Source organism: Anoplophora glabripennis, unplaced genomic scaffold (genome assembly GCF_000390285.2).
Source record: "Anoplophora glabripennis isolate ALB-LARVAE unplaced genomic scaffold, Agla_2.0 scaffold56, whole genome shotgun sequence".
In the NCBI taxonomy this organism is placed as follows: domain Eukaryota; kingdom Metazoa; phylum Arthropoda; class Insecta; order Coleoptera; family Cerambycidae; genus Anoplophora; species Anoplophora glabripennis.
The window spans coordinates 366,414-394,131 of NW_019416232.1; the positions used below are offsets into that span (position 1 = coordinate 366,414).

Here is a 27,718-nt window from a genome sequence, read left to right on the forward strand (position 1 = left end):
ATCAATTGCTAAAAATATCGTAAAATATGAGGAACTGATATATAACACCTATTATGAAAGTTGTAGATTTTGATAAGGTCTTTCATATCATGTTAAAAAATAGAGGGTATTCCATTTGAAAAAAACAAAATTTTTGCCTTTGAAAAAGATAACATTTGATACTATTTGTGAATACCTTGTATGACAATATGTGTGACGATTGCTTAGATTGAATCTCAAAAACCGAGTATATCAGCAAAGAATTTTACCTCAATATTATATAGCGATAAATCAACTTTGCCACAGCGTTGACTCACCCTGTACATATAATATTTTAGAGCCTTTGTAAAAGTAAATAAAAGAACAACCTGCTTTGTAAGAGTGAATATATCAAAGTACCAGATCTTTTCTGGGACTCAAAATAGATGAATTGCTTTGTTCTGTTCAGTGGCAGCAATTTTTTTCACTTACGCAACATTCTCCTTTAGAAATCCTTCTTTAGGAGTTTTGTAACAAGAAATAGTTGTTATATGCTCTACTTGTCCATTATTTATCTGTCATTCGGATTTGAACTGATAATTTCGTAGTATATCTTTATTCTTTCACGTATAACGAAGTGTTTTTTTATTTAACGTGATGATAAAAAATCTAGTGTTACATAATGTTGCATCAAGTGCTTTAAACTAAGTTCTAATGATACATAAATGGAAAGGGTATTTGTTATTTTGTTTATTTTTTCGAAAGTTTGGATACATTTATATAACAGTGTTTTCAATGAGTATCTAATGGTTGTCAGCATAACTAATCTGATAACTCATGATTCAATAGAATTTTTTTTATATATAACCTAATAAATAGATTGTTATGTAAATATACGTACAATAAATGTTGTAAAAATTAAATTTCTGTTCTAATACTTGTGAAAAAATATGTTTTTTAGTTAAATTTAGTGATTCATGGTTTGACTTCGTATGTTACTTGAATTGAAGTGAGTCAAGTTCACAATTAAATATAAATATGGGTCAATATTGTTGTATGCTGTGATACCAACTAATCTTTCTTGAATAGCAATAAAAAAAAATTGTGAAAGTAACTAACGACCTATATTTAAAATTTCAAGTTATAGATTTTGTCTAAATATTGCGGAAGAATATTTTAAATGTCCTTTAACTAGCAAGGAAAATTATGTTAACAAGCAAATCACTTATAGTTAAAAAATACAATGCATTTGCAGTCTTATTAATAAAATATTTTCTGTTAACTTGCCGGTTAAATGTGACAGTCCCATTTTTATAAAAAGCTAATTATTTTGTCAAGGATGGCGATTTCTAACAGTTTCTCATGTACAGAAAGTGCATTTGCTACAGCGGTTGCATTTTTATTCGTGTCCGATTTTAATTAATAATGTAGCAAACGCCTACTCAACTCTAGAACTATTTAAATACTTTTAATGCAAATGAGACTTTATATAAGTGATATTTGTTTATTTTTACAATGCAAAATTTGTTAGATTTATTTATTGTGGTACAAACAATTTAATCTTTCTATTTTAGTTCATGTTCTCAGATTGCCAGTACTATTTGTTACAAAAATAAATTGATATAAAAATGGTTATTATTTTTCACTTTGGTATGTTTTGATTTATTTAAATTTTTTATTATTATTTTATATATTATAAAAGAATAGAATTTTATATATTTTGGCATGAATAGTTTGCAATTTCTTTTGCATAATTCATCGTTAATTATTTAAAAAATTAGTAGATCATCATCAGATACTTAGTAGATATCACAAGTCGTATCACTCTTTCAGTATTTTTGATTAGCTAGGAAACACCAAAATATTGTAACAAGTTTCCTTTAAATCTGTTAATTCATGTAAATGATACAATTAAAAAATTTTTCGACCTTTCACGTTTACGTGTCTATACTTACAAATAAAAGGTGAGCGTTCAAGGATTACTCTTAGAGATAATTAAATATTTTTCTAGTTATTGTTGGAAAATCCTTCGCTGAAGAGCTGAATATATTTATTTAGTGATGTTTTGTATACATTTTTTAAAATTTAGCTATTATTTGTGAATTTGAAAATTGTTTTATATCCGTTCTTACAGATAATATAAAATCAGTTAGGTACAGCCATAGATCTTTTAGTTTACAAGGTCTATGGGTACAACTTGGACATTAGGCAACACACAATACACTAATCCTGTATATCGTATGGAAGGTTGCTCATTGTCTTTCTTCGGACACCTTTTTTATTTTTAAAATCTTTTAAAGTGGAAATTTGTATTACTTATTTTATTGATAAATATACTTACCACGAATAATATTTTTATTTTTACCTGGATTAGTATATCCCATAAATATAACAAATAAGTAAAAAAGGTTCAAGGTATTTTATATTTACTACAAATTACTTTGTAGATATCTTGATGTAAGAACCTACGTACCTATTTTGTTGCTATTTTTAATAAGAAGCTTCAACTTCATGAACTCCCACTAATGCTTTGGTTATACATTTCATGAGTTAATAATAGTCTTGGGCTTTGTTCTAAATTAATAAAAACTATGAGACAAGTTCTATGAAAATATTTATTATACACACAAAGAAAAAATTAAAAACGAATCAAATAGTGAAATGATACATCCAAGAATATATTTATAAAATAAATAATAAATGGCAAAATAAATATATAATAAATAATAAATAAATATTCCCCCAATTATCACCAAAATCATTTAAAAGGCTAAGTTTCGTTATCTGATAATACTGGTCGCAGCTTAGTAACGTTAGAAGATAAAGTTGGTTTATCTTCGACGTTTGTGTCGCTAATGTTGACGTAAATTGGTTTCAATGTAGAAGTTTCTACAATAGTAGAATTTGGTGTTATTGGTTTCACTGTAAATATATCAGAATCCTCGCAATTTCTCCCGTATGTGCCTTCTCTGCACAGGCATTTGTAACTTCCATCTTCCTTTATTAAAGATATACATTTTGCCCCGTTTTTGCACGTGCTGGCATTCTTCTCGCAGTAGTTCAATTCTGAAATAAATAAATAACGAATTTCTGTTTGTTGATAGTAACGTTTTAAGGTAAGTATTTAATTCTACAATATTCAATTGAATTGAATTGAAAAAAAAGAAACGGTAAATACGAACCTTCATCGCACAGCATTCCACCCCACCCTTTCTTGCAATTACATTCCCATGGACGATTGCATGTTCCATGGACACATCCGGGGTAGGCAAAGCACTTTTCACAATTCTTGCCCCACCATCCCACCTTGCACCTAAGTCATGAAAAATTATTATACATGTGTATGTATACAGGGCGTCAGTTTAATGCGAAATATTTATTATCTTAAAATTATAGCAGAAATTTACTTTTAGGACGTCATATATCACGTACGACTAGACCATTTTAAAAATATTTTTAATTATACAGGATGATGAGTGGTAGATATGTTTTTCATTCATGGAATCATAAAATGCTGTAACTTCAAAAATTAAAATAAGTTCGAATATATTTATACAAAATATTTCATTTTCGGTAAAATTTTCTGTTTCAAAAGAAAAAAAAAATTTTTTTGTTATATGTTATTAGTTTGGCGTTAAATTTTCTTTTTCCCGATGTAGACATTGTAACGGTTACCTGTACAACTTTTTGAAATTTGCCTCTTTTACTAAATTTCATCTAAAAATACATATTTCATTATTAGCTCTAGAATTTTTACTTTATCTTAAAGGTACTAAGCTAATTCAGGTATATTCAAAAATTTTCCTAAAAATCCTTACAAATACAGTCAAATGATGTTTTTCGAGACCAAAAATTTAGTATGCAAAAAATATCTAAATTCGTAAACAAGTTCTTATTTGATGATATTGTGGGAAGCTACTATCCTACTTTATTAATATAAAAACACACATCTGACATATTGAAATAATTATTTAATAATGTAATTATGTATATTTCATACAGATCAATACGTAAAAGTAGCCAAGATAGAAAGATCTTAATATCTCTATATCTTATCTAGGACTGAGTTTTCACGAAGCCTCCCTGCAAATGGAATTAATAAACGTTAATATTTATACTTTTAGAAAAAATGAAATGTTGAAATGACTGTCAAAAGTGTTGACAATATGATTACATTAATTTGAATTACTTTTTAACTTAAGCAAATTTTGCACTTTGTACTAAATTTCTATCTTATCTACTTTTCTTATTAACCCTCATATATTTCAGTACTTTAATTTAAAGGAATTAAGCTAATTTAAATAAATTCAAAAACACTTCTAAAAATATATATTATACAGGATGTATCATAATTAATAGCGAAGCTATTAATTATAAGAACAGGATACTACAAGCAAAAAAGTCTTAGTAAACATGGGTCCCCAAACGCACCGTTTTTGAGATATGTGGTGTCAAAAAATTTTTTTTTTCAATTTCTTAAACGATATCTCAGGAACCGTTTTATAACAAAAGCCGGGACGCGCAGTCATTTATTTATTAGTTTCCAGAACGGATGAGCAAAAAGTAAAATACTCTTGTCAACACAAATTATCGAAAGTTGAGGGCTTTCAAGTAGGTATGTAGTAGGTCGACAAGACCATCCTTCGGGGAAGGCTTCACGAAATTTATCAATATTTGTAACAAGTTCGCTTAGAGTCAGGGCCATATGGTAGTCATCTGGTGCGTCTGGGAGACGCCGCGTAGAACCCCCATCTTTTTAATAACGCGCGAAACCGTGAGAAAGACCGTAGAAATTCCACCTTAGAATTAAATTATATTGTAAAATTGATAGTAATTCGAAAAGAGAGTATACCTAAGCAGCTGGGTTTTTTTGACGGATTTTTCCTAGCTATAAGAGTAGATTAAATGAGATCGACTAATCCGTCCCGTAAATTGCTACGCGGAGTCAGAGGGGAAGGCTAAGGTTACTAGTAAGTCATATAATTATTGTTATAAATGTAAATTCAAACAATTAGATAAATATACACGCGTCCCGATATTCAGGTTCTCGCCAATAAGATGAGAACCGAAACTTCTGGACCCAAGAAATGGGCGTGGTCAAAGCGAATTGTGGAATTCAGGAAGGATCCCGAAAAAGTCAGTTCGTTCTTAAGTTTCACATTGAGCAGACTAATTATTAACTTTATAGTCTCGTGTTAATTAATTAATTTTGATAGTTTTTCTAAATTTTGTATAGAGCGCGCATTCCCTGAATCTCGGTACGCTGTCGCGATTGAATGTGAATCAATTAATTAATAATGTCGTCGAGCCGTTGTGTTTTTATTTTGTTTGTTTGTTTTGTTTATTGTTAATAAAACCCTTCCTGGAAGTTTCGTGTTTCCTTTGTTTCTCCAACTTCAGTGCTACCCTGTATAGCCAGCCACTGGATTACATCCCACGTAAGCAATGAAAGGGTAAGTGCTTGGAAGTAATTTTCTGAACATACAACATTTATAAGTTCCCACGTGTTAATTAAAGTATAACAATAACTAAATAAACTCCCTTTCGAGCATTAAATAAATAATTAATTAAAGGTAGATAATTAAAGAAATAACCCCTCAGGTTACAGTTTGAGATAAAGATAAATAGCCTTTCATGACGGAAACATGAAAGAAAGTGGCAACATGCACGATGCAAAAAATAAACAACAAAAATCACAACAGTTGTTGAAAATGGCCTGCTTCTACGGTAATGCAGGCTTCCAACCTATGTCTATGTAAGTCACTCAGACGTAGGTTGGAAGCGTGCATTACTGTAGGAGGAGATAATTTTCAACTGTTGTGATAATTGTTATTTATTTGCTTAGTTTTGAAACATATTTTTTTATCATGATGCCACTTTATTTTCGGTTCTCGTTAGTACTTTTGATGATGAGTACCTTTTTTTTGTAGAAAATAGGCTTTCAAAACGCCAATTTTCCCAGAGTCGTAAAAATTAGGGGCAAAATAACCTCACGCCATCTTAAAATCTCCGCCACTGTCATATGAATAAAAATTGAATTAGTGCTCAAAAGTAGCTAATATTAATACGTGTACAACATTTATCTCAAACGGTTTCTGATATATCGTTAAAAAACTGAAAATAATTTTTTGACACCCTATATCTCGAAAACGGTGCGTTTACGAACCCATGTTTACTAAGGCGTTTTTTGTTTCTAAAATGGTGTATTTACAGCTGTTATATATACGCTATTAATTATGATACACCCTATAAAAAAAAATAGTTTGTTATACATTCACTATTTTTAAAAACCTCCAAGAAAATTCCAGGAGTATTGGTTGTTTATTATTATTCATAAAAATGTAGTTTATGAATTTCAATTCGCTATTCAAAATTTCATAATAATGAATTGAAATTGCCGAAGGAAAGTAATACCACTAAATGAAAAATAAAAAGGACGACGATACAAATACTAAATAAAAGAAGTAAGTAATAATTGAATAAACATCATTAGGATATTTTTAGCAATGCAAACAGACAAAGAGGAATACATTGAAACTGTAAAGAATAGTTTAAAGCCAAACGTTATTCTCAGTTTTACAAAAGGAGAAACGATTGATTTTCGAAATGTTAATAAATTTATTGAAGTGAGAGATATGAAGCGATGTGTTTTTTGTATATTTTATTTCTTAATTTTTTTCAGTGTGAGATTTTTTTGGTTAGGCAAAACTAATTTCGTATAAATAACCCTTTTGCCGCAAGGGTTTTATTTCATTAATTTTAAATTTCTTCCACAGGTGGCAAAATACAAAATAAATAAAGAAAAAACGAAAACCATAAATAAGTAACTTCGGAAAATATATTTTTCAATGTCATTATATAAAAAAAAATGTAAACGGCAAGTCCCTAACAATGGCACATTTTTGTAGCTCTTGAAAAATATACTTTAGATTCACTTGCGTCCAACCGGTTTTTATTTTCAAATTTCTCGAAGACAGTACAATAAATGCAGCATAAGAGGCATTTTTGGAAAAATTTTCCAAGAGCTATACAAAAATAATCTCTAGCTAGAACGTTAACATTTACGATTAGTTAGTTTCGGCGACTGGGATCAGCAGGGTGGAAGTAAAACATAAATTGTTAAATCATTAGAATTCCCTGCTGTCCCATAGAAACGATTTTGAGCAAATTTTCGTATTTTCTTTAGTTCGAAGATAGAGCCGTAGCCAACTTTTAAACATATTTCCTGTGTAGAATTAGAATATTTAGCATAGTTTGTAGACTGTATTATTTTGTAACAATTTAATTCACTTCCGATAAATACTGATTATTGTAAAAGTGGAGAATGTAAACAGAATCGATATAAGGCTATACATATTTTATTTAACACTCACCTACATTCGCCAGGTTTCCTGCAATAGCCTCGATCTTTATGGCACGTCTTTGAACAAATCGCTAAAAATAAACAGCAAATGTTTAATAAGCAAAGCGTGCACCGTTACTGTGAATTTTTTATGTAACTGAAAATGCTGTTAGTTACTATTCCAAGTTTCACGAATACCTGCTATTTTGTGTGAATAATTTATGTAATCGACGTAGGTCTGTCCTGAATTTGAAGTCAATTACAATTAAATACTTATTGGAAAAAATGAAACATATTTAACTTTATTTTCAGAGCTACCATAAAAATATACATATATATTGTTCTGGAAAACATAGGGTGTTATTATTTTGAAAATTTATAAAGCAGACAAAACTATAGATTATTGTTTAATTTAAGTTTCTCTTCTTGAATCATTTTTATTATTACTTTATTACTCATATTTTTTTAAAATTGCAAAATGATTTTTTTTATTTATAATTTTATTTAAAGAAAACAATTTGGAAATTATTGAATCATGCAAGTGAAAAAATTACTTTTTCTAGCTAAAACCTATCCTAAACTTTTACAAATATCAATTCTTATTGAACATACTATTACAGGTCTCGAATCCGATTCTTACTACTCATTGTCTTCTTCTTTGAGACACTTGGTATCTTGATAGTCTGGTATTTGTTTGCACTGCCGGATATGTTGATTTGCCTGGTATTTTTTAATGTTGGCAAGACGAATACCAAATTTACATGCAGATCACACCTTTCTAACTAACACTTTTACAGCTATTTTTCTTACATAAATATTGTTCTTACAACTACTTTTTTACAAATTTTACAACTATCTATCCAAATTCTTTCTTATATTAATTGAATTTGTTTTTTCTTAATTTTTTATATGTACTGCAGAGTACTCATGTAATTTTTACAGGAATTTAATTTAAACTCTTTGATATGGAAATTTTGGTCATTACATGGTGTGTTGAGAAATTTTGTAAATTCTGATAACTAAAAATGCGGTAACGTGTTTGCGTCTTGTGCTCTATTCTGGTTTTCGCAGCTGAAGGAGAGGGTCCAATGAATATATTTTGTTATTTACAAAATAAGTAACTTTTTTATTTATTTATAGCTGTAAAACTTTTAATTCGAATTTTTATTTAAAATAAGCTTTCTTATTCTTTGTTTATCTATATGCATCTAATTGGAATATTTATAAGTTCATATAACAGCTGCTTATAGCTCATTGTTAAGATGTTGAAACAGTATTAATTGTTGTTTCTATCTACACATAAAAGATACATGTTTTTATTACTTAAATCGGTATTATCCAATTTTATATAACATTATAGTTATAATATTACAAAAAGATACAAGGTGTTTCATAACTCTACCGACACAGAGCAGGTACGTGTAGAGGATCTTAAAATATGCTGATTTGTTGTGTAATATTTTTCTCTGGGATGAATAGATATTGGCCGCTGAAGATGAATGTTAAATTTTGAAAAACAATATTAATTCAGCAATACCTTAACACAGAGCAACCAAATTTGTTAAATGATTTGCGTTTATTGTTATCATTAATTGTTAAACATATGAATTTGTTGGAAGCCTAATAAGGGCCGGACTAGGGGCAGGGCGCCCTTAAAATTATAACGATTTTTTTATCAATGTGCCAATTATTAAATAGTTTTACCAGTATTTTACAGGAAATTTAATTTAAAAAATTTTGTACTCTTACAAATTTTTCGAAAAAATAACGGTTTTTGAGAAATCGGGATTTTGTGAAACATCGTCATTACTAGTTGAATCGGACAAAGAGTAGGTAGGTATGCAGTTTTACGACTTCTAGGCTATGATTTCATGTGTCGACAAAGTGCACAGGAGTGCCGAGGAAGATTCCCTGATCGTTTGATACCACACCGGAGGACCTTTGCTAATGTTGAGAGGAGGGCTCGAGAGACTGGATTATTTCTAGTCAACAACAAAGGAAGACGTGTTAATTATGCCGTAAACGCACGAAAAGAGGTACGACAATAAACGCAAATCATGTAAAAATTTGGTTGCTCTATGTTAAGGCATTGCTGAAATATTATTGTTTTTCAAAATTTTACACTGATCTTCAGAGGCCAATATTTCTTCAACCGTACATCCCAGCAAAACATGTTAAATAACAAATCAGCATATTTTAAGATCACGTGCCTGCCCTGTGTCGGTAGAGTCTGAAACACCCTGTATAATCCCATTTACAGAAATATAATATTTTAGTATCCTTTTCTGTTGCACTTATTTGTGCTTGTTTATATTTAAATTATAGGAATTAGATTAATAAATTTATTGATTTTTATATTACCAAGCAATCAATTACTATTCGACCTTATTTCATATTAAAAAGTTAAGAAGTTAACCGTGCCCTACTATAATAGACCTAAACCTACGTAATTTCACTATAAATGGCATCATTCCATGTTTCTAATATTGAGAATGTTATTCCAAGGACATAAATAATAAGATCAATGTGAAATTATATTTGCATGTGAGTCTAGCAAAATTAATTCAATAAACTAGTCCTTCCGTTTATGTTGAAATAGAAGTTGTTGTCTTTTTGTTACAAAATTTTGCTCAGTGTGAAGAATAATGTATCAACAGGAAGTTTGGAGAGCAAACCAGTGATATGTGTGGAGAGTATTTGGAAATATAAGAGGACATGATGCTCGGAGCTTGCTAAAAGCTTGATGTTTTTATATATCAGAATATTTTTTTTTGTTTTTCCAGAATTTGATTATAGACGATATAATTGATATGTATGTAATGAAAAACATAGGATCAATGGCTAGCCATACACTGCGAAACTTTTTAATAGATTCTATCTGCCGGAACGAGGCCATCGACCCAGTTGAACCGTCGTCGGATATAATTCATAGCTGGACAAATTCCTTCTATTAACGGAAAATATCCATCAATTTTGAAGGAACTGGTCAACGACAGTTCTAATAATTTTTCTGATGGCGCATACAAACAATATTTTGTTGGTGGATCCGATTTGAGATCCAACTAAAAGTTTTCTGTTACGATAGTAAACTGCTTTCTTAGTTTATATATTTTATGCCTACAGTCCTTTCCTTTTAATGTAATTTTGATCTTATGGTTTTAATTTTATCGAAATTTATTTGCCAAAGTGAAGAAAATGAGATTACTATTCCAAACAAATTTCTGGTTACACGGTTTGTAATAATTTTTGAAAGAGTATTGCAATTTTAATAGTTGGGGTGCAGTTGCTTGCTATATATTTTAAAAATAGATGTTTGAAATGGAAAAAAAATGAATCGTTAATATTTAGCCATTTGGAAAATAGTTGGGTCATTAGGAATTGCACGTAGCATTTGCACTTTGTGCATCAATATTTAAAGTATATTTAAGAAGTAACAAAATTGATATAATGGATCATGTTCACATATTTAAGTAGTTGATAAACATCAGATCACAATCGCTTAATGAAGTCCACTTGTTTTCGTAATCGGGCTTGCCCCAGAAAGGATAAAATTATTTAAATAAAAAATAAATATTCCGTTGGAGTATGGTCGATTATTCAGTAGAGTAATCGCCTTATGTAAATGCCTTCATTGCATCTCAATCTGCCGTTATTTTCATGTACGAAGAATTCAGAAAATGTGATTTTAAGATCATTAAATCCTCAGGTATTTATTTTAGAACCGTTACCTAGTTAGCCTAAGAAACATGAGACCTCTGATTGATACTTACGAGTCTGGCATAATATTCCTGTGAATCCAGGTAAACATTTACATTCGAGCGGTTTCTCACAGTAACCATGAATGCATCCTGGTAAAACCTGGCAATCTTTGCATGTTTTTCCAGACCAACCCAACCTGCACCTGCAATCTCCAGGACTATCACAATATCCTCTTGTTGCGTGACAATCAGATCTACAAATTGCTGTAAAAAAGAATGTAATTACTAAAAATTTGTATACAATAGTATCATAATAATGGGTTTCCTAAAAGTAACGTAGGGTTTGAATTCTGCGCCATTTTCATCCCGAAGAGTTGGCAGCATTGCGCATGATACATGTTGTAGTAAACACGTTGCGGTTAGACAAAATGGAGCGCTATATGAGTGAGTGAGTGAATATTGTGAAAATTTATCACAAGTACGGAGAGTATGTAGCTGAGACTGTGTGCAAATTACGTGGAATTTTCGGTAGAAGGAACGTCCCGAATGAAACAACTGTGAAGAGATTAGTTGCCAAATTTAAACAAACAAGTTTGATTGTGGACAATAAAAGAACAAGCCGGCCTCGTACTGGCCGTTCAGCCGGATATACTGCTACGGTGAGTGATAGTGTGGTGGAAATTCCCGTACTCTCAGTGCGCCGTCTATCACTATAATTAAACATTTCAAAAAGAACAATGCAGCGGATTTTACTTAAAAATATCTGCATCTGCATCCATTAAAGATTCAGTTAACCCAGGAACTGAAACCAGATGACCATTTAATATGCTGAATCAGATATTGGAACATCAACAAGTGAGTGAGTATGTGGGCAAGCAAAACTGTCAAATTTGGGGCAGAGATAAACATCATGTGATTTTTTCCTATGGGGATACGTAAAGTCCAAAGTTTATTTTTCTTAAATGAATACCATTCCTGAATTAAAGGCAGAAATTCGGAGAGTTGTCAACAGCATTCAGCCGTAGTTACACGATCTGTCTGATTATCCTCTTTCATATTAGTGGCAATGTCTACCCTTTAAAGACATGTAAAAACTTTGCTAACTTTTTAATTAATAAAGCCTTTTTTCCTCATATGAAATCTTGTATAAATATGTTCACACAAAATATGTCTTAGCACAATAGTATTAATATTAATAAACAGTAACACAAAATATAAAAGAAAACATGTAAAAGTGAAAACATTCTATAAAGTTTAGAGTCAGACAGTAGTCCAAAGCACAGTAGTTCTAGCACAGTAGCAACTTGTGTTAGAAAAATGTCCGTTCAACTCAAACAATTTTTTTTAATCCTAAAAACATGTTTATTTGGAAACTATAACTTTCTCAAAATTGCAGATCATGTGCCTGCTTTATGTGTCAATTTTTGTAAACTGTTTTGATCAATTTTTTTATCGGAAACGTTTTGCAGCTCAAAAGTGCTAAAAAAATTAAACATTGTATTTACACTTTTCGCCATGTACGTCACAATTACCTTTCTGTGGTCGGTTGTAGTATCTCGGCAATTACCAGGTTGTGTTGCTTCTCCTACACAGGAATGTTCGACAAACAACGGTCAAAAGCCTAAATTATTCTCTTTTTTTTAGTATTAATATAAAATAAATTAAATGAATAACTTATAAAATAATAACATTATTGAATACAATGAAAATGTAGTAGGATATGTTACAATTTACATTTTTTTTTTAATAAACTTTAACTGAAATGAAAATTGAGGGAACAAATCTAGTACGACCCTGTTAAGAACCGCGCCTCCCGAATTCTAGATCAGTTCGGCAAACGGCAGCATGCAAGGTTTTTAACNTACATGTTGTAGTAAACACGTTGCGGTTAGACAAAATGGAGCGCTATATGAGTGAGTGAGTGAATATTGTGAAAATTTATCACAAGTACGGAGAGTATGTAGCTGAGACTGTGTGCAAATTACGTGGAATTTTCGGTAGAAGGAACGTCCCGAATGAAACAACTGTGACGAGATTAGTTGTCAAATTTAAATAAACAAGTTTGGTTGTAGACAATAAAAGAATAGGCCGGCCTCGTACTGGCCGTTCGGCTGATAATATAAAATAAATATTGAGTGATAGTGTGGCGGAAATTCCCGTAATCTCAGTGCGTCGTTTATCATTGCAATTAAACATTTCAAAAAGAACAACGCAGCGGAGTTTATTAAAAAAATATCTGCATCTGCATCCATTCAAGATTCAGCTAACCTAGGAACTGAAACCAGATGCCCATTTAATGCGCTGGATCGGATATTGGAACATCAACAAGTGAGTGAGTATGTGAGTAAGGAAAACTGTCAATTTTGGGGCAGAGATAAACATGCGACTCTTTCCTATGGGGATACGTAAATGAATACCATTCCTGAATTAAAGGCAGAAATTCGAAGAGTTAGGTATCAATAACATTCAGCCGTAGTTACAGGAGAACGTGATACAGAGTTTTCTTAAAAAAAAGTTGAGTATGCCAAGTGAGTCGCGGAGAACATCTGTTTGATATCCTCTTTTTCATATTAATGGCAATGTCTACCCTTTAAAGACATGTAAAAATTTTGCCCACTTTTTAATTAATAAAATCGTTTTTCCTCATATGAAATCCTGCGTTTCTTTCGGGGTAGCCTTTATATCGGAATATGTTCACACAAAATTTGTCTCAGCACAATAGTATTAATACTAAGCAGTAACAGAAAATATAAAAGTTAAGAAAACATGTAAAAGTGAAAACATTCTATAAAGTTTAGTCAGACAGTAGTCAAAAGCAGTAGCACAGTAGGAACTTGTGCTAGAAAAATGTCCGTTTCTCTCAAACAATTTTTTTAAATCCTAAAAACGTGTTTATTTGGAAATTATAACTTTCTCAAAATTGCAGATCATGTGCCTGCTTTATGTGTCAATTTTTGTAAAGTGTTGTGATCAATCTTTTTATTGGAAACTTGTTGTAGCTCAAAATTGCTAAAAAAATTAAATATTGAATTTACACTTTTCGCCATGTACGTCACAATTACCTTTCTGTGGGCGATTGTAGTATCTCGCTAATTGCCACGTTGTGTTGCTTCGCCTACACGGGAATGTTCGACAAATAATGGCCAAAAGTCTAAATTATTCTCTTTTTTTAATATTAATTTAAAATAAATTAAATGAATAACTCATAAAATAATAACATTATTGAATACAATGAAAATGTAGTAGGATATGTTACAATTTACATGTTTTTTAATAAACTTTAACTGAAATGAAAATTGAGGGAACAAATCTAGTACGACCCTATTAAGAGTCGCGCCTCCCGAATTTTAGATCAATTCGGCAAACGGCAGCAAGCAAGGTTTTTATTACATTCCATATAAATGTTGTTCTCAAAATGTACATTAAACAAATATCACCGTAAATATGAGTCATTTTAGAATATGACCCTTACTGGGCTCATTTACATAATACCTACAATTAAAATATACGTATGAACACATTCAAGATTCACTTTGTAGTTCTTCCATCCCTATTATCTTACTTATTTGAAGAGCTAAGTATAATGCTGGGACCACACTTACGTTAACGTGTAACGTCCATTATCGCGATGATTATGGCGTTAAAAAAATAATAGATTAAATTACGCGGTAAAGTAAATAGCTACACTTGTGTCTGATGTTTACTCAACAAACAACGCATTATTTGATAAAACAACTTCATCACGAAGGTTGAGACCGCTTTGCAGTTGTATTATATGAGTGTCAATTATTATTTTATGCTTTTTGTCCAGGAACCGTTTGAAACACTTCTAAAAACTCTATTATTTTTTCGTTAGACCACTCCATTTTCATGCAACCGTATTAAACCATGCTCGAAGCTCTAATGCGTTGCAATAGACAATGCTAGTGTAGTCACATCAATGCCATAAATGACGCGCAAATAGCTTTGTGTCAAAAAAGACCGCCACTCGTGTTATCGTCTAACGTCTAACGCTATTAATAATGACGATGATAATGTAACAAAAGCCGGGACGCATGGTAATTTACTTGTTAGTTCCCGGAACGGATGGACCAACTCAGACAGTTAAATATTTCAGTCAACACTAATTATCGAAAAGTTAAGGATTCTCAAGTAGGTTTAGCGTCGCCACAAGGCCGTCCTTCGGAGAAGGCTTCATGAAATTTAGCAGTATTTTTTTTAACAAATTCACTTAGACTGTGTTGAGCATCTGGTATAAATAAAAAAAATCGATATTTCAAATAACGCGCGAGATGCATTCCAAAGAACGTAGAAATTCCAAGAATAAGTTGTTAGAAAAATAATAATAGATCAAATAGCTGGTTTTTAGGCGGATTTTCCAAGCTATAAGAATAGATTAAATGAGATTGACTAATCCGTCCTGTATTCACTAGNAATTAAATGAATAACTTATAAAATAATAACATTATTGAATACAATGAAAATCTAGTAGGATATGTTACAATTTACATTTTTTTTTTAATAAACTTTAACTGAAATGAAAATTGAGGGAACAAATCTAGTACGACCCTGTTAAGAACCGCGCCTCCCGAATTCTAGATCAGTTCGGCAAACGGCAGCATGCAAGGTTTTTATTACAGGTATTTATTACATTCCATATGAATGTTGTTTTCAAAATGTACATTGAATTGAAGGATTAAAAAAATATCATCATAAATATGAATCATTTTAGAATATGACCCTTGGGCTCATTTACATAATACCTACAATTAAAATATACGAATGAACTCATTCAAGATTTACTTTGTATAGTTCTTCCATCCCTATCATCTTAGTTATTTGAAGAGATAAGTATAATGTTGGGGCCACACTTGTGTTAACGTGTAACGTCCATTATCGCGAAGATTATGGCGTTAAAAAAAATAATAGATTAAATTACACGGTAAAGTAAAAAGCTACACATGTGTTTGATGTTTACTCAATAAACAACGCGTTATTTGATAAAACAACTTCATCACGGAGGTTGAGACCGCTTTGCAGTTGTTGAGTGTCAATTATCATTTTATGCTTTTTGTCCAGGAAGAGGTTTGAAACACTTTTAAAAACTCTATTATTTTTTCCTTATACCATTCCATTTTTATGCAACCATATTAAACCATGCTCGAAGCTCTAATGCGTTGCAATAGACAATGCTAGTGTAGTCACATCAATGCCATAAATGACGCGCAAATAGCTTTGTGTCAAAAAAGACCGCCACTCGTGTTATCGTCAAACGTCTAACGCTATTAATAATGACGATGATAATGTAACAAAAGCCGGGACGCATGGTAATTTACTTGTTAGTTTCCGGAACGGATGGACCAACTCAGAGAGTTAAATATTTCAGTCAACACTAATTATAGAAAAGTTAAGGGTTCTCAAGTAGGTTTAGCGTCGCCACAAGGCCGTCCTTCGGAGAAGGCTTCATGAAATTTAGCAGTATTTTTTTTAACAAATTCACTTAGACTGTGTTGAGCATCTGGTATAAATAGAAAAAATCGATACTTCAAATAACGCGCGAGATGCATTCCAAAGAACGAAGGAATTCCAAGAATAAGTTGTTAGAAGTTGTTAGAAAAATAATAATAGATCAAACAGCTGGTTTTTAGGCGGATTTTCCAAGCTATAAGAATAGATTAAATGAGATGGTCCCGTATCGCTACACGGAGTCACTTGAGGATAGGGTTACTTGTAAGTCCAGTTAGTCACAGAATTATTTATATAAATGTAAATTCAGTCCATTAGACAACTATTAACATGGCATAGTTATGCAAAAGCGTCCCGATATTCAGGGTTCCCGCCAGTAAGATGAGAATAGAAACGTCTGGACCCAAAAAATGGACGTGTCGAATTCAGGAGAAATCTCGAAAAAAAGGCAGTTTTTCCTTGGGTTCCACATTGAGCAGTCTACTTAGTTTTAGAGTCTCGTAATTTAATAATGGATAAAGTCATTCCAAATTTTGCTATGGATCTCGCATTCTCTGAATCTCGGTACGCTGTCGCGCGTAAATAAATAAATTAATAATGTTGTTCGAGCCCGTTGAGTCGTTATTTTGTTTGTATTGTTATTAAAACTCTTCCTGGAAAGTTTTGGTATTTCTTTTTGTTTCTTTCAACTTCAGTGTCACCCTGTATAGCCAGTCACTGGATTACAATCTACCTAAGCAATAGATGGTAAGTGCCTGAAATTCATTCTCTGCACATACAACATTTTCCCACGTATTAATTAAAGTGTAATGATAATTATAAACTCCCTTTCGAGAAGTTAATAGTACACTTTTTTGTCAATTAATACCGTTATGATATTGGTCATAGCGGTAGATAGATAGATAAAGAAATAATCCCTCAAATTACAATAAATTAGCGCTAAGTTGTGGTTACACCTACGTTTAATCCAAGACAGTGCGAGAATTAACGGCACTAGAGGTAAGTAGTGTGGCTCCAGCATAAGAAAATACGCCACTTTAAAGCCGGGTCCAGACGCTAGGTTTTGCACAACGTTTTACCCGTGTCACAAAACGGAATGAAAACGTTGCAAATCAAGAGCGTCCACACGATGCAGATATGTCTGTATTTATTCACTCAGTTTTCGCGGATTCGACCGTACGAAGCACTGCTCTGGTCAATTTTTGTAAGAAAACAAAAATTTTTCGATTAAAATTAAAAGAGACAGGAAATTTTTTTACAAGTCAATAGATTCTGTCAGAAACTCACGGGAACGTTGACGAAGATATGCTATTTTGCGATAATTTACCTATTCAAATCGTAAAACGTATCACAAAACGGAGTAAACGTCTACTTGCACCGACTTATTTGCGCAGTTGGTGGATGACTCATCGCCTTAGTTTTCCCATGTGGTGTACCGTCTCAAAACTGCGTAGTTTTCCTGTCCACAAGCAAAGTCTTGTCTGAACTGTCTTGAACTGCGCAGGTAAAACGTTGTGCTAAACCTATCGACTTAACGCATTCAAAATGAAGTTAGATTATTCAAGTAAAGGTAAAGGTAAAAAATATTTATTGTGCATAGTTATAATACAATATACAACCTATACACAAAAGGACTAGACACAGATAACTGATAATTAGCCTACCCCTCAGAAAGTCAAGTAACTTACACATATTAAAAGCAATAATATAAATAAATTATAAAGTGTTATTAAAACCATGTAAAAAACAGTATAACTTACATATACATACACAACACTCATACTTGCTTGTGCAATACACATACAAATACGTAGTATAGTCAGACTCACACTCGCACACACACGCATATTATATTAATACTAATATTAAGTCAAAAATTAAAAAGCTAAAACTAAAAAACAGCAGTATTCGTGGAGTTATCGTTTTCCATGACCAACTCACGAATGCGTTTCTTAATCAGAGCTGCATTACGGAGTGTTAAGTCTTGAGGCACCAGTACATTATTTAATATCATACCTGCTAAATAGGTGAATGAACATCTAAAATATTCAGTTCGATGACGCATTATTTGCAAATCGTGTAAATTACGAAGCTGATGATCATGTACATCATCGCCAAACCAACTTCTCATAAAGATAGTCAGGAGTTGTATTACACAGTATCTTATTTACAAAAACACAAAAATGAACATAACGTCTCTCACAGAGTCTTAATTTACCGAACTGTCTAATAAAGGGAGTAACATGGTGAAGAAAGGGTATATATGTGACAAAACGCATGCACCAATTTAGAATTTTTTGCAGTTTAAATTTATCAGCATTTATAAGTAAAGGACCATAAACATAATCACAGTAATTTAGATGAGACAGAACTAAGGGTTCGACCAATACTAATTTAATGTCAGAGCTCAAATAACGTTTTAAAGGCGCTATTTGCTTAAAGGAGATGAACGCCTTCTTACATAATTCACTAACATGTTGTGAGAATTTCAGGTCATTATCAAATACAAGACCCAGATTCTTTACTGAACTACAGTTTTCCAAAGGACAATTGTCAATATAAACAGCAAAATCCCCCAACTGTCTAGTTTTTTTATAAGTACCGATAACCAGTACCGATTTGGGTTAAGCATTAGAGCATTTTTATCGCATAACTCCTTAATCCGATGCAAGTCAGAATTAATAAGATCAACAGCAGTTTGTTTATTGTCAATTTCAAAGCTGTACAAAATTTGTAAGTCATCTGCATACATGTGCAAAGTAGTATGCACTACTGACGACACAAAGTCCGCAGTACATATACTAAAAAGTAAAGGCCCCAGGACAGAACCTTGTGGCACTCCAGATTTTATTATTCTAGGTTCAGAAAATAAAGAACCGTTTTCAGTTTTAATTCTAATACGTTGCATTCTGTCTTTAATATAGGAATCAAACCAATCATGACATTTATTATGAATTCCATAAAAAAGAGTTTGGCCAATAGGCAGCTAAAATCTATTGAATCAAATGCTTTCGACATATCTAAAAGCGTGAGGCTTAAAACCTTAGAAGAGTCGATAGCTCGTAAAGCATCATCAACCACAGCCGCAAGTACTGTTCCTGTACTAGAATTTTTACGAAATCCTGATTGGTTAGAAGGTAGAACATTATTAGAATTAAAGTGAATGATGAGCTGATTATAAATAACCCGTTCCGCAATTTTAAGGGGAACTGACAACAAAGAACATTTATCAATGGAATAAAAACAAAACAATTGTTTTAAGAAAAATACAAACGTTTCAGTTCAGATCTAAGCGAGTATAAAGCTATAGGGAAACAGTGGTAACGTTTATTAAAAATGGAAAAGATAAATTCAACAATTTGTTAAGAGGCAGTATTATAGAAATAAATGCTATATCAATTATTAGTACTGTCATTAGTACCAAATAAACAATTACTACGTCAATGGCGAAAAGAAACATTTAAAGAATGTTCCAAGTCATCTCGTCTTAAAAAAATAACCATGAACAAAGAAATAGAAACGAATGCTAAGACTTTTTTCTAACTTATTTTATGATCGTCTATGTAGCAATACTTACGCTCGGAGCAAAACAATCCATCCCACCCTTCGTGACAGATACATTCGAAGCTGACATTGCAATAGCCGTGCTGGCACCCAGGAAGTGGAATGCACTTATTGCACTTGTCGCCGTAGTAGCCCAGCTTGCACAAGCATTCACCCGGCCTGTTGCAATAGCCTTGCAGGGGATCACATCCTGGTCGGCATTTCGGCACGTCGCAGAGATCGCCAGTCCAACCCGGAAGACATTTCACTTCTCCGTCGTCTGTGCAGACGTAGTGAGAATGTTCGTTCTGCGCGGACGGGATTTCACATGCCTATGCAGAAAATTCGGTATTAAGAATGTTGAGCGCTATCTAGATTACCTGACTGTATTTATACAGGGTGTAACTATAAATGGGGGTCATATTTATACGGGGGCATGTATTTAAGTTTATATTCTCAAATTAGCTTGAACTCTGGTTCAAGTTAGAAGTCATATGCTCATTTTGTTAGGAATTAATTTGTATTTCTATAAATTTAACTTGGTAAAAATTTCAAATGTATACGGGGTGATCCAGTTTGATATTCGCGGCCCTGTATCTTTTTTATTTTAACCAATAGCTATAACAAACCCTGTATATTTTAAATCGCCGCTGAAACTCTATCAAATGACATTATTAGATCGTCTCCATGGTAACATATGTCAAAATTGCTATAGTCAACTGTTTTTCTTCAAATGGCACACTATATATTTTTTTATCGATTCTGAAAGATATTTTTTTTCTGCGTTCAGCTATGTAAGGAAGTCTATAGTTTCATTAGAAATATTGCTAGAAAAACAGCAAAAAAGATGAACCCTACTTTCAGTGGCTTTATTCTGAAAAATGATAGCCAGCTTGTTTCCGCAACTGAATTTTGACGTTCCTAAATAACGGTTTATCAAAATAATTGACATTTTGTACCTACCTTTTCTGTCTATAACAAATTATAATATAACATGAATGCTTACAGTAACCAAGAAAAACTAGATATGATTTTAATTTATGGAGAGTGCCGAAAGAACGCTAAAGTTGCCAAATATTTATACCAACATCGTATTCCGCAGAGACAACTTCCATCAGATAAAATTTTCGGAAAGTTAGCCAGGAATTTGGAGGCAGATGGAAGTTTTCAAAAGAAAAGAAAAGTTTTTAAACCCAAAAGGGCAAGAGATGAAGAACATTCGATAAAGATGTTAAATGACCTGCTAGATCACCTGATCTCACTCCTATAGATTTCGTTCTTTGGACTTATCCAAAAGAAAATGTTTACTCTTCGTCTTTAAATGATATTGACGACCTTAAAAACAAAATAAGAATAGAATGTCGTAAACGAGGAAAAACTAGAATGTGTTTGTAGAGAGGGAGTGATAAACAGTGCTATTTTGTGTTTGCAAGCAAATGGAGGTCATTGTATTGTTTTAAATTGTTATATTATTATATTATTAAAAATAAAATATGTTACTTTAAAAAAACATATCTTTACAAAGCTGAACGCAGAAAAAAAATATCTTCCAGAATTGATAAAAAAATATAAAGTGTGCCATTTGACAAAAATAGTTGACTATAGCAATTTTGACATATGTTACCATGGAGACGATCTAATAATATCATTTGATAGAGTTTGAGCGGCGATTTAAAAATATATAGGGTTTGTTATAGCTATTTGTTAAAATAAAAGAGATACAGAGCCGTGAATACCAAACTGAATCACCCGGTATATAATATATTATTGCTCCCTTTCAACTATCAAAATTTCCATTATATAGACGGTACTACAAAATTTTGTTAGCAAATTTGATAGAATAAAAAAACTGAATTTTAGATTAGTAAGATTTTTCCAATTTTTATTGTCTTTTTATTTAGTCTTATTTTATTCACTCTGAACATATTGTCTTAACAACCTTAACATATATTTTATAGAAATAGTAGTTTTCTTTTGTTGAAAATTTGTTTTTACAAAATTTCCCAAGCATACTTGATTTCATTTCTAATCAACTAGGCTTGAACGCTGCAATATAAGATTATAATATTAGGTATCTAATGTTTCTCTTCATTGCAATTTCACCCATATCTTTTCTAAAGTAAAGGGTAAGGTACTTGTTATTAAGACACTTCCTTATTTTTGTTGTATTTATATATTTATTTTTTATGTAATCTAGACAAAAATGTGACACTATTTTTGCATAACAGTGGGTATTAAGTTTTATAATAATGCACTGCAGACAGATCAGTCCACGATAATCGATATCAAAAAGTAAACTCTGATGTTTCTTAATTTTCCTTTTTTTATTAGGCGTGTTCAATCATTCAATCAATTGTATTTGGAAGGCGAGGCTGCAATACGTTCATGCTTAAATTGTTTGAACCTTTTAGGGATCATTTCCGTTTCGATTACAATACTCTTTTTTTCATCGAACAAATCTAATTTAAATGTAGTCTTATCTACTTAAGACTGCAATAGTAATACCATTGTTAGTTTTGCTAATTTAATGTATGTAATTTCAAAAGTTAAAGTTCATAGAATTTGTTTTATGAAAAAATTCACCGACTCTCCTTAGCCACATAGATATTAAAATAAATTAAAAAAAATTGAGAAATCACAGAAGACAGGTTTTGTCTGTCGTTACTCTTCAGGTTGTTAATGTTCCGCGCTTTTTTATGTTCCAAATGAAATGGTTTATACAACTTCTTCTTTTGCTTTTATTTAATATGCAGGTAGGTTCACCAAAGAGTCCAGAAATATCAATTTTGACTTATTGTGTATTCCAGTATTTATTCAATTAGCCAATTCCTTCTTTAAAAATCAAAGATCTGCTATCCAATGTCTTCCTTAATTCTTTCATATTTAAGAAATGTCTACCAAGGAATTTAAATCTGAGGAACGGTTAACATTTTCCTCGCACGGATTTATCTAGTTTTAGTTCCAATATTTACGATGTTCTTCTTCTACCTAAGACATTTTCTACCCATATCTATAGGAATGTTCATCTGTTTTGTCGTTTCCTTGTAAGTAGTTTCAAGCAAATTTTGAGCGTACCTTGTCTAGTGAGTTTGAATTTGTGTATAGAATACTGTAAGGAAGGTTCCCAGGCTATTGTTTATTTGTTGATTAGACTTCAGTCCAACTACTCCGACTTCTGTTCCATACTATACCAGGCCAAAACATAATATTTTTCAACACCTCACCACGTAAAATATGTACTTCCACTCTACTTTAAATCACCTTGTACGATGAACTTGTTTACATTTTACTTAGTATGTATGACTCAGTCTCCGTATTGTATTAGGTCTATCATACCTATTATTTATTTAACTGTTTTATTACAGCTTTAAAGTAAATTTAAGCGACATGCAAACAGTAATTAGTGAGATATTGTTTAGGGAGTTGATATTCTTGATCTTTGTTGGTGCTGATTTTTTCTTCGTTGTCTGGATTGGTACCCAGGATTAATACTCAACAGGCAGAGCCCTATTACAGAGTATATAAGTACAATAAGAAACAAACACAATATAAATAATATCTAAAACAATTGATTTAACAATGTTTTAGATATTAGATGTAATTAGAATAAATTCTATAGAGTGGAGAGTTCATTTGATAGTTCGTTGAAGCAAGTTCAAGATAAAAAGTTATATATTATAAATACAAGTAGTTTGTTTCTGTACAAATTTAATAGGTTGCATATGTATAAAAGTTTACAAATTCTGGAGGGGCATATTTTATCGAATGGACATCTATTTTCGATATAAGACGCCGAAAAAAGTGTTTTAATTAAAATGTTTATTTTTAGTCTGGCCTACTAATTTTCAGCCACACTATATATTGCAACTGGTCTTCCATATGTTTGTACGATTTTTATATCATATCTGTCTTTTAACCTTCTATATGTATAATCATTTCCTTTTTATATCGACACTGGCTAACATAATAATATACTCGTATTAGGTTGGAGAAAACCAGTGCGTTATACTTACCAAGTTGCAGATTTACCGGAAGAGAAACTGTTTACATAAAACTTACATGCAGGGAATATAAATCGCACCACTTTCTTTCATTTGAATATTAATATGAACCAGAGAAAAAATATAAATCATGCCAATAACCTCATTAGTAATGTCAATGAAGTTTATAGTATCAGAGTTCAATATCTTATTTCCGCGATGAATTATTCATTCAGAGATTCGAGTAGATTAGTTATTAATGAACAGAGCAGTGTCTTAATGTTACCAGTTGCATAAGATAAATACATTCAATGCAAAGGCTAATGGACTACCTTGTAAAAAATTCATTTGGCTTTAAATTCTCTTGTTAAATAATTTAAAGATTCTCTAAAAACAAAATTAAATCGAATTAATTTAATTAATTTGCTTTTACAGTAATTAAATTGAAGAATAACTGGACTTGACAGCTTTTATATTTATTAAATTTTTTAAGTATTCATGATGTGTTGATTTTTTTTGGTTTTTTTTTTGCTTATACTTTACACAGAAACTGACACTGTAACCTATTTCTGAGAAAAAGTAATAATGAAAAAATATATGTGTTTGTACATTAAAAAAAGTTGATAACTGAAAATATATACGTCACAAATTTACGAAAAGTTTAGGTACTATAATAATGTGACAAAAACTCTTTTTTTCAGGGTGTTAAACTTTGAATTATTTTTATTAACTTTTACGTAAAGTTTTCCAAGTATTTCATTTACATTTTGTATAAATATAAGTTGATTTTGCAGTTGTATAAGATAATATAAGTAAAAAGCTATTTTAAAGTTTATTACGAAAATATTAAAATTTGAAACTTATAAGCAGTTGTCAATGATGAGTAGAATATAATACCTAATAATAAGTATTTTTAATAATTAAAACCGTTGAAATTAACAGCTTTAAAATTAAAAAAAAAATAAAATTCAAAATAATCAAAGTCGTTAATATTTATTGAGAATCACTGGAATCATTCCTTACATATACAGGCTGTTACAAATTCGCTTCTCACTACAGGGATCTCAAAAAAAAAACGAAATTTTGGAAATCCGTTTTTGTTTCATTTCAGCCTTGTTTGAGGTGATATTGAAAAAAGAATAACACTTTCTCTTGGCCACTTTTTGCCCTCTATCGAATGGCATAATCAATTTTTGTATGTAACGTTTCGTCTTTTATTACATTTTTTGCAAGCCTTCATGACCCCCAATACTGTACTGCCAACTGAATATTCTTCTTTAAAAAATTTCAGTAAATGTTAAAAAACATTTTCGTTTTGGCAAAGGTTAAAAATGAGGATCAGCGTAATATTATCGAAATTTATTATATCTGTAACTGCAACTGTGAAAGAGCATGTCAGATGTATTTCTATGAATATCCTGAAAAAAATAGATCGGAATTTGTTTGAATTTTGAGTAGTCGAGAAGCCTAGAAATAACTATGGACACGGGAATAAAACTCTAATAATGATATTACTTTAATGCGTGGTGGTAATAGTTTAAATAACTAGATGGATTTCAGAGGGTCTAACGACACTTACAGTGTCTGATAATTCAATAAACAAAGCAATCTAAATAAAAAATTTAGATAAAGGAACGAATACACTGAGGATGAATTTTTCGAGACAAAACGTCTGAATCTGGTTCGGGCTGATCCAGTACAGTATTGGGGGTCATGAAGGTTTACAAATAATGTAATAAAATTTCCAGGGTATTATGTATTGATGATGGTCCTGGAGAGACGAAACGTTACATATAAAAATTGATTACGCCATTCGATAGAGGACAAAAAGTAGCCACGAGAAAGTGTTCTTCTTTTTTCAATATCATCTCACATAAGGCTGAAATGAAACAAAAACGGATTTCCAAAATTTCGGGTTTTTTTCAAATATTTCGAAAACTAATCATGTCAGCCTTGATTTTTTAGAGGGATAATGTTGGTCCCCTGCTTACGCAACTTTGTCCTCATTTAAGCTACTTCTTACCTTTTACCGTTTTCGAGATCCCTGTAGTGAGAAGAGCATTTGTAACAGCCTGTAGAGAGATAAACAGTTGTGGTCGTAGATGGCACGCCGTCTGATTTTATTATTTATTAGTAAACAGAAAAATTATTAGTTCAATTTTAGATTATCTATATGCATATACAGTCCAACTTTAGTTTTCATTACAAAAACGCGTGTTTTTTATTTTGTTATTGTTTTGGGCGTGTGCGTGTTAATAAGACCGAAAAACCATACTAAAAAGGCCCATTAATACAGTAACAAAGCGTATAGAGTCGTTGATGAAAACTATTACATATACGTAAATGTACAGTTAACTGTACATTTACGTATATGTATAGATTTATGCATATACTTATAAACAGCCGAGCTATCGATACAGTCAGCGGATCCAAAAATGTTTCTTCCTATTGTAGACGTGTCGGTAAGTAATACCCATCAATCTGTCTCTACAGATGGATAGATATCTAAACGTTGAGTATGAATCAAAGTTGTAGAGAATTTAATTTGTAAGAAAGTTTAAATTGTAAGTATAAAAAAATATATTCTATTTTAAAAAATATTTCTGCCAATCGAGTCTTGGCATCTCTGTTTATTTACATTTCTCTCCGAGTTTGTAAACACCCTGTATTTTTTAAACTAAAATTAGATGCACTTTCTTGTAGATTCAATACAAAATGCCAGTTCTATGCAAGAACAACAATTATTATAAATTTATGTTATGTTGAACATACATTACTCAAAAATAATAATTATATACAGTAATATTTGTAATAATTGTTGTATATTACACTCATAATTTTTTTAAGGGAACTAAGGATTCCTACTAAATTTACTGTTATGTCATAAATTAAGTATTGATAATTATACAAAATGTTTCAAAATTTAACTATTTAGCATTTAATAAAAAAGAAAGCCGTTTAAAAGTTGTTGTCTGACTTTCTTACTCTTTAAAAGTTAATCACGCATGTCTGTAGTCGCATTTTCATTCATTCATAATTGAAATAAAACAAAAAACAATACCAATCTATAACTGATATTGTCTTTTAAAAAGCACAAACCTGTTTTTTCCATTTAGGTACGTATCTAGCTGTAGAAGCACACGATATAAAGAACACCAACACAAACAACAATAAAAATACTTTATCCATTGTGTAATATTAATCCATGAAGTAATTTTTTTAACGTTGCACCAGTAAAACTAGTAACTTGGTGGACTCATCGGCCGTGAACTTGAGAGTATATATGAAGAAATGAGAAATGCTGACCTTCTTTCAATCTCTTTACAGCTAACGGTAATTTCTTTGTGACGTCTTCAACCTGATATGCAGTTGGTTTTAAATATAAAATGAAACGGGAATATTATTTTTTAAAGGAGTGGAAAAATCTTCAAGTTTTGTATACTGATGTAATAAAATTAATCAATTATATTTCAAAACTTCTTTAATAAAAAAAAGACTATCGGTTTTACAGTTTTGAACACCTTCGGGCTTTAACTCAAAGAACGATATCGAAAAATTCCTGAAAATTTACAATTACAAAAATTATATTGTATATTTATTTTTTAAACTGTTTTCGAAAAAAATTTTTTAACAGAGCAGATTTAGCAGATTGTGTAGTAAAAATTATTTAGATTATGATGAACTAACCAAATTTATTGAGCAATATAAAATCTATATACAACAAACAACTT

The 27,718-nt window shown here is 31.3% G+C and overlaps 1 protein-coding gene across 1 annotated transcript; it reads right to left on the reverse strand.

Moving 5' to 3' along the window:
- Nucleotides 1–2,635: 2,635 nt before the first annotated feature.
- On the reverse strand, nt 2,636–27,176 carry LOC108903648 (neurogenic locus protein delta-like). The gene is made up of 6 exons (XM_018705889.1): nt 27,087–27,176; nt 20,042–20,339; nt 11,071–11,262; nt 7,332–7,392; nt 3,141–3,271; nt 2,636–3,024 (listed from the first exon to the last, which is right to left on the reverse strand). Exons 1-6 carry the CDS (start codon nt 27,174–27,176, stop codon nt 2,729–2,731), a joined length of 1,068 nt encoding a protein of 355 aa, XP_018561405.1. The 3' UTR covers nt 2,636–2,728.
- Nucleotides 27,177–27,718: the final 542 nt, after the last annotated feature.